At 18.5% G+C, this 9,312-nt stretch overlaps 3 protein-coding genes across 3 annotated transcripts in view; 2 read left to right on the top strand and 1 right to left on the bottom strand.

The window, feature by feature from the left end:
- Nucleotides 1-840: 840 nt before the first annotated feature.
- Nucleotides 841-3,459, top strand: PGSY75_0215300 (acyl-CoA synthetase; the record flags this gene model as incomplete). Its single annotated transcript, XM_018783818.1, has 1 exon — nt 841-3,459. One exon carries the CDS (start codon nt 841-843, stop codon nt 3,457-3,459), a length of 2,619 nt encoding a protein of 872 aa, XP_018643808.1.
- A 791-nt stretch (nt 3,460-4,250) lies between these two features.
- Nucleotides 4,251-4,985, bottom strand: PGSY75_0215200 (hypothetical protein; the record flags this gene model as incomplete). Its single annotated transcript, XM_018783817.1, has 1 exon — nt 4,251-4,985. The coding sequence occupies one exon, from the start codon at nt 4,983-4,985 to the stop codon at nt 4,251-4,253; it is 735 nt and encodes a 244-aa protein (XP_018643807.1).
- A 2,672-nt stretch (nt 4,986-7,657) lies between these two features.
- Nucleotides 7,658-9,312, top strand: part of PGSY75_0215100 (putative RING zinc finger protein) — a gene marked incomplete at both ends in the record, with an annotated part of 1,951 nt that continues 296 nt past the window's right edge. Inside the window, 6 exons of the mRNA XM_018783816.1 lie at nt 7,658-7,714; nt 7,844-7,879; nt 8,006-8,235; nt 8,402-8,788; nt 8,934-9,009; nt 9,144-9,195. Coding sequence (XP_018643806.1) covers nt 7,658-7,714; nt 7,844-7,879; nt 8,006-8,235; nt 8,402-8,788; nt 8,934-9,009; nt 9,144-9,195 — 838 coding nt within the window. The remainder of the gene's footprint in view (nt 7,715-7,843; nt 7,880-8,005; nt 8,236-8,401; nt 8,789-8,933; nt 9,010-9,143; nt 9,196-9,312) is intronic.

Here is a 9,312-nt window from a genome sequence, read left to right as displayed (position 1 = left end):
TATATATTTATATATATTATAATTTTTTTTGGTTTTATATTTCTATTTCTTTTTTTTTGTTGTTGTTGTTTAAGTATAACATATATATATCATTATATATGTGCTACAAAATATAGAGTTCATAGGTTTTAAAAAAATAAACATAATTAATATTTCACTATTCTTTATAAAATATATATATATATTATATAAATATTAAATGTGCGTGAAAATATATTAATTATTATTATTATATATGTATACAATATTATGAATGCACCAAGCTATTTATTGTTATATAAAAATAAATAGCGTTAGAAAAAGATATGTTAGAACATATATATATTTAAAAACCAAGGTTTATTATTTTTCTTTTTCTTTCTTCTTGTTATATATATATATATATATGTATATATTTTTTTTTATTTATAGCTATTTGTAATTTGTATTGATTTTTTAATTTATTTTTTAATTTATTCTTTAAGTTATTCTTTAATTTATTTTCTATATGTTTTTGTATTAGTATTATTCCATTATTGTGATGTACAATTATTTTCTTTTTGATAATATATATTTTATTTACATATCCAAATGAATAATATAAAATGGATACACTAGTAGATACAGCTATATTATTATATATAGATATATCATGTGTATTTATGTATTTACAATGAATTCATTTAATATATATTTATATATATGAAACATCCGACTACATATTTTTTAATACGTATATTAGGTACGGGTTCTAAATTACCCCAACCCTTTATCATGTTTATAAAAAGATAATTATATATATATATATATATGTATATATTTTTTTTTGTGTGTGTATAATAAATGCTAGGGTAGAAGAAAATGCACCTTAGATTTAGTGTGTTTCTGTTTATTATTTATATAATTCATGTAGATCTTTGTAAGACTGGTTGTTTAAGTAAAGAAAAAGGTTACTCTGAAATTTGTGAGAAAGCGATATATGAAAATGAGTCTAATACATATTGTATGAAAGATCATTTAATTCGTGAGTCTTTATTTATTTATAAGCCTATTATGAAATTATTATTAAAAAAATATAGATTACGTAATAATAAAATAGCAGTAGTCGAACATGCTTATGGTGAACCACAAAATTTTATAACATATGGAAAATTTTTCAGAAAAGTATTATCTTTTAGTCATTCTTTAAATAATTATGAAGGCCAAGGTATACAAGGAAAAAGTTATAAAGAACATCAGAATCATGGATGGTTTAGATTATTAGGTATATATGGTAGTAATTCTATAAATTGGATGATTGCTGATATGGCAGCTATGATGAGTGGTGTAACAACATTGATATTACATTCAAAATTTAGTATAGATGTAATTGTAGACATATTAAATGAAACTAAATTAGAATGGTTATGTTTAGATTTAGATTTAGTTGATGATTTATTACTTCATAGACATGAATTACCATATTTGAAAAAATTAATAATTTTAGATAACTTAGTGAAACCTATACAAATAGATTTTCTTCGTTATGTTTTTAATAATTCATCAGAAGCTTCAGAAGATAATGATATTAGTGATGATGATGATGACAGTGAAATGTCTGATGAATCTTATGAAATGAATATGGGTCTTGCAGAATATGATTTAGAAAAATTAGAAAAAATAAAAGAATTAAAAGAAAGAGGACAAAATATTGGTATTCGATTTTTAGAATTTGATGACGTATCAAGTGTTCCAACTAAAATTTATAATATTCAAAATGATGAACCAGATTTTGTTACCTCTATTGTATATACATCTGGAACATCTGGAAAACCTAAAGGTGTTATGTTAAGTAATTTAAATATGTATAGTTCTGTAATATCATTATGTAAACACAGTATATTAAATTATCATCCAAAAGCACATTTATCATATTTACCTGTATCACATATATATGAAAGAGTTAATGTTTATGTTGCTTTTTTATCGGGTATCAAAATAGATATTTGGAGCAAAAATATTAATTTCTTTTCTAGAGATATATTTAATTCAAAAGGTGAATTGTTAGTAGGTGTACCTAAAATTTTTAATAGAATCTATTCAAATATTATGGCAGAAATAAATAATTTGTCATATTTTAAAAGAAATAATATTAAAAATGTTTTCTCATTACGTAGATCTGTTAATTGTGATTGCTTTACGAAGTTATTAGAAGGAATAACTGGATATTCAGCTAAAATTAGAAACTGTGTCAACCCAAATTTAGAAGTTATATTAAATGGTGGTGGAAAGCTATCTCCAAGAATTGCTGAGGAATTATGTGTTCTATTAAATGTTAACTTTTATCAAGGATATGGATTAACTGAAACTACAGGTCCTATTTTTGTTCAACAAAAAAAAGATTATAATAATGAAAGTATGGGAGGACCCATATCTCCTAATACTAGATATAAAGTAAGAACATGGGAAACTTATAAAGCTTCTGATTCTACACCTAAAGGAGAATTATTAATTAAGAGTGATTCTATATTTAAAGGATACTTTCTAGAAAAAGAACTAACTGAAAATTCATTTACATATGATCGATTTTTTATAACAGGAGATATCGTTCAAATAAATGATAATGGTTCTTTAACTTTCTTAGATAGATCTAAAGGCTTAGTGAAATTGTCACAAGGAGAATATATAGAAACAGATATGTTAAATAATCTTTATTCAGAAATACCTTTTGTTAATAATTGTGTTGTTTATGGTGATGATTCTTTAGATGAAGCCTTAGCTATTATTTCTGTAGATAAATATTTATTATTTAGATGTTTAAGAGATGATAATATGTTAAATAATACTGAAATTAATGAAACAAATTATTTAGATAAATTAATTGATGAACACATAAATAAAAAACATTTTATTGATTACGTTAAAAAAAAAATGTTATCAGTTTATAATAAAACAAATTTAAATAGATATAATATTATTAATCACATTTATTTAACCTCAAAAAATTGGGATACAACCAATTACCTTACACCAACAATGAAGGTCAAGAGATTTTCTGTTATACAAGATTATGCTTTTTTTATTGACCATGTTAAAGATATATTTAAAAAAAAATTAAAAGGTGAAAAGGAACCTACCAAACATGTAGAAAATGAAACCTTAAATGAACAGGAAGTAAAAATTCATGAAATCGATAATGAAGAATCTCAAAATAATAATATTTCATTATCGTCACAAAAGAACAAATCAAGTTCTCAAGAAAAAATTGCATCACCATATCAACAAAGGAATAAATCAACACCTCTAGAGGAAAATATATTAATATCAGTGCAAAAAAAAGTTGAAAAAACAGAACAAAATAATATGTTAAAAAATAAATTAACACCTAATCTCAACTCTACTGATACACCTTTAGAAGTACTTGAAAAAAATAATCAAGAAATAAAAAATTTCAGATTTCAAGTTCAAACTGTAAGAGAAGAACGTGAAATTAATTCATAAATAAAACAAAAATTATCAAATAATCAAAAATATAAAAGGAATATATATATATATATATATATATATATATATTTATTTATTTATGTGTATCCTTTTATATATATTTTATTAATATTATTTTCCTAATATTTTTTTTTTTTTTTTGTCATTTTTTTGTAAAGCGTAAGTTTCACAAATTATATCAAATGGGAAACTTATAATACCATAAGAATTAAAATTTGTTAATATATATATATATTTATTTATTTCTCTTATATTTCTCATAAATTTTAATTTTTTTAATATTATTTGTAAAAATTTACATATCAATTTATATATGTTTATTTTATTTTAAATTAATATGTTTTAATTCTATATTATCTTGATGTTATATTTTTTTATATTTTTTTATTTTATTTAAATTAAAACATTTCTTAAATATCTTCATAAAAACATATTATCTGTCTTTAATAATTTTTAAAATTTATTTTTATAATTCAAAATTTAAATACAATTAATAAAAAGGAAAATGTAGAAAAATAGGATAACATGAAATTTTATAATCCTATGCTTTATCTGTTTTTTTTTTTTTTTTTTTAATATTGAATATATTAAGAAACAAAGTAATTACACAACATAATATAGAAAAGTAGACTGTTTATAATTAATGCAATAAATAAAAAAGAATATACACAGCATGTATATAAATATATATATATATATATATATATATATATATATATATATATTTTTATTTATTATTTTTTTTTTTTTAAGTCATTTATATATTAAAAATATATATATTTTTTTATTCATGTAACGTACAGATCATTTAAAGAATGATCATCAATTAAATCCATAGCAATTTTAGTTTCGAAATCTTTATAATTTTTATAACTATTAATTTCATTCATTAGATTACTTTCATATTTCTTGAGATAGTTAATATTATAATTTTTATTATTTTCTTGTTTCATAATTAATAATAATTTTTGTAACTGGTTTTGTCTTTTTTTTCTTTCTTTGAATGCACTGATTCTTTCTTGAGTTAAATCTTTGAGATATTCATCTTTTTTATTAATACATTCATTAAATATATTTTCTATATCATTTTTTATGTACATTTTAGTTTCTAGTTCTTGTTCCATTTTATGTATTAATTCTTCTAAAGTATCATGTTCAAACTTATGAATTTTATTCATATCTTTTAATGATTTTAATTTAGATTCTAATTTACTTTTTGTTTCGGTTTTAAATTTGTAGTCACTTCTTTTCATACTTAACTTTTTAATATTGTTACACAAATGCCACTGTAGCAAATCTTTTTGTTTTTGTAACTCATTTAATTCATTTTTGACAAAATCATATTTTTCTTCTTCCTTTGATAATAAACTTTGTAATTCATTGTATTTTTCTATCAAGTTGTAGTTTTTATTAGAGCATGGTATTACCCCATATTTCTCTTTCATATCAGCTCTAAGCCCACTAGTATAAAGTTTCCCTTTAGAATCCAGATAATGTAACTTGTTGTTATTTTTTTTTTTCATCTTATAAAAAAAAAAAAAAAAAAAAATTTATATAAGTATATTATATGTGTATATATATATATATATAAAATATGTATTGTATGAATATATTTTTATTTTTGTTTTTTTTATATATATAAAATATGTATTGTATGAATATATTTTTATTTTTGTTTTTTTCATTAACTTTTTCTTTATTTATATATTTTTTATAATTTATATATTGTTTTCGAAAAAAAAAAAAAATAGGCTTTTTGTTTTTTTTTTTTTAATTGTAACAGATTGAATTAAGAACTTTTCGTAACGAATAGTATCTCATATATAAATCTTAAAAAAAAATCTTCATCATACAATATAAGTATATTATACAACTCTTTTATTATGCATTTTATATATTCCTCTTATTTAAAAAAAATGATAACACAATATCGATATATATATATATATATATATATATATATATATATATTTTTAATATGGTACTGCTCTATTGTTTGTTTTTTTTATTTAATTTCCTATTATTCATCGAATTATACGATAATATATATATATATATATATATATATATATATATATATATAATATAAAAACAAGTGTATAAGAAATATATCTCATTTTATCCAATAGCCAAAATATAATTTACACACTCATTAAATAAATATATATAAATATATATATATATATATATAATTTCATATGAACATCTTTTTTTTTTTTTTTTTTTTTTTAAATAAACCTGACCTGTGCATGTTATTTTTTTTTTTTTTTTTTCATATGAAATAGCTGTTTTATGCTTTATATATATTATATATATATTTTTTTTTTTCACATATAATATTATATATATATGTGTATATATATATATGTGTATATATTTTTATTTTATTTCTATATAAATATATATATATATATATATATATATATTAAACCATTTTAGTCTGGATGTTTTCCAAATGATAACCACATCTTTTAAAAAAAAAAACATAAGAATATTAATATATTGAACAATTACGAAATTATATTAATATATTAAAAGTGTGAGGGAACAAAATTTTAACTATAGATTATTATATTATGTAATAAAAAAAATATATATATATATTTTATCAAGTGGAAGGGGTAAATAGAAAAATATAAGAATAGTTGCTTAATTTGACGATAATTATATATATCCTTTTTTTCTTTTTTTTTTCTTTTTTTTTTTTTTTGATATCTCTGGAATGATAATATAATATATAAAATTTTATATATAGATATATAATAAAATCTTATTTATATGATGTTTATATGTTTCTTATTCTTTCATTATAATTTATTAATTTTCACTTGTTCATATATATATATATATATATGTATAATATTGCACCATTTTGTACATAATATACTCAAATAATTTCAAGTCCAAATAGACAACTTTGCTCTACTTTTCTTATTAGGTTAATTCTTATTATTATTTTATTATTTTTTCTTTTAAATAATATATAAATGTACAACAAAAATAGCCATACAAAAAAAGAAATATATATATATAATCACCATGATGGTCATTATTTACTATTCTTTATTTTTAAAGATAAATAAATATATATATATACATATATATTTACCATATTCAACCTAAAAAAAGAAAAAACTTTATACTGCATATTTTTCTTTTTCTTTTTCCTATTTCATATGATATACAAAAATAGTATAAAAATATAGATTATGCTATATTATAATATATTTATATAATGAGTAAAATATACTTATTATATTTATTTATTTTATTTTGAATTTTTTTTTTTTTCTTTTTATTAAGTCTTTTTAAATTAATGTATAATTCTTCTTTTCTCTCTTTTTTTTTTTTACGATATAAATCTATAAATATTATATACATATATAATATATATATACATATATAATATATATATATATATATATTATATTATATATATATATATTTTTTTTTTTCTTTCCTTTTTTTTTTTTTATCCCATAAAAATATATATAAATATATATATATAATATATTTTACACAGAATTATTTATAATATAATTTGAAAGTATAAAAAATCTTTGATAATATAAAATGAAACATTAATTTTATTTTTATTTTCCTTTTTTCTTTTTAATAATTTATTGTTTTATTTTATTTTATTTTATTTATTTTTTTTTTTTTTTGAAACATCTGATATGTACACGAATATTTAAAAAATACTTCCTTTTATATATTATTCTATAATTTAATAAAATAAAATTTTTATGAAAATAAAACATTTTTTTGTTTAATATAATTTTAATTTACATATATTTTTATTACATAATAAATATTATATATGTATATATATTTTTTTTCCTCTATAATTTTGCATTAATACAAAAATTATAAAAATTTCTTCTTTTTGATAATAGTTATAAAGGAAGAATAATATTTTTTACGTAAACAAAATAATGAAACAAAGTGCATAAAAATATACATATAATAAAAATATTGGGAACATAATGGAGAACTGAAAAATATATATATATATATATATATATATATATTATTAATAATAACAACGCATATATATTTATTATATATATATATATATTATTAATAGTAACAACACATATATATTAATTATATATATATATATTATATATATAGAATATTTATTTATAATGCTTTAAAATATATATGATACATTTTATAATTTTCTTCTTGTATAATGGGAATAATCGGTTCATCGTTATCTAACAATCGAGATGATTATTATAATGATGGTGTAAGGTTTTTAAAAAGAAAAAAAGAATGATAATATTTTGCTCCATATATATCTTATCATTATATTATATATTACATATATTTAATTAAAATTTTTTTTTTTTTTTTTTTTTTTTTTGTTACCAAACAGCCACGAACAATATCATTTGATAATCCCATCATAAATGTAATCACTTTATAAAAAACAAAAAAAAAATATATATATATATATATATATGTATGTACATTTATGTGTCAGTATACTCCTTATTTCATTTTATTTTTTTTCTGTTCTATTTTCACTTAATGTTAGAGAACAAATAACAACAACTTTTGTGAATTAATATCGCAAGGACCAAACATAAATATTCAAAAAACATCCGTCGTAAGAAATGCACTTAACTTACGTAGAAAGACATTAAAAATTATAAATGTGGGAAATAATAATTATTTAATTAATTTCATTTTTGATGCCTTACATGACGTAGAGGTGTCTATTTATTTTTGTTGTAAAGAGCAATTAACAGAAGCAAAAGAAACCATGTAATTTTTTTAAAAAAAAAGAAAATTTATTATAATATATATATATATATATATATATATTATATTTATTATGTGGGTATTTTATTTATTTTATTATTTTATTATTTTATTATTTTTTTTAAATAGTTATTTTATATACGTTTTGTTAATTTTCTTTTCTTTCTAGATATTGTCCTACAAAGTATCAAACGATTACTAAAATATTTCCCAAGAATTTAAACCAAGTTTATATGAGTGATTTAAATGAAGGAATAAATTTGAATAACATAAATATAAATGATATAAAATGTAAACCCAGTTATGAATATATCGTTCCTATTTTAATAGTCCTCAAAGCCATTGATACACCCATACTTCAGGCTCAATACAACTATGCTTACTTACAAGAAAATCAGATAAACGACAATAAAAATAATCAAGATAAATATAAAATAATTATTTACAGACAGAAAATTCAATTTGGTAACAGATCATTTGAGGTTCAAGAAATTTTTGGCATAGAAAAATCTCCAGAAACAAAAACGGATCCTGTAAATAATTATTTGTCTGGCAGGTGTGTACATCATATAAATAAATAAAAATATATATATATATATATATATGTATATTTATATATATTTATTTATATGTATGAATATACATTATATATATTATATATGCTATATATATTATATATTTATTTACGTTTTATTTTTTAGGGAATGTGTAATATGCCTGACGGATGAAAGGGACACTGCAATTTTACCTTGTAGACATATGTGTCTTTGCAATGTGGTACTTTAAAACGAAATAATATGAATATTAAAAGTAAACATATATATATATATATATATATTTATTTATTTATTTATTCATTTATTCATTTATTTTTTTATTTTATTTTATTTTATTTTTTTTTAATTTTGAAGTGTGCAAATGTTGTTAGGATGCAAAATACGAAATGTCCCATATGTAGACAAGGTAATATGGATATAAGAAATGTATATTACGCACACACACTTGCATATAATATGAATGTATGTATGTATTTATATTTTATGTATATACATTAATATAATTTATTGCTTTTAATATGAC

This window comes from Plasmodium gaboni, chromosome 2, assembly GCF_001602025.1.
Source record: "Plasmodium gaboni strain SY75 chromosome 2, whole genome shotgun sequence".
Classification (NCBI taxonomy): Eukaryota; Apicomplexa; class Aconoidasida; order Haemosporida; family Plasmodiidae; genus Plasmodium; species Plasmodium gaboni.
The sequence above is the reverse complement of the archived record's forward strand: the minus strand, read 5'-3'. Positions and strand labels throughout refer to the sequence as shown.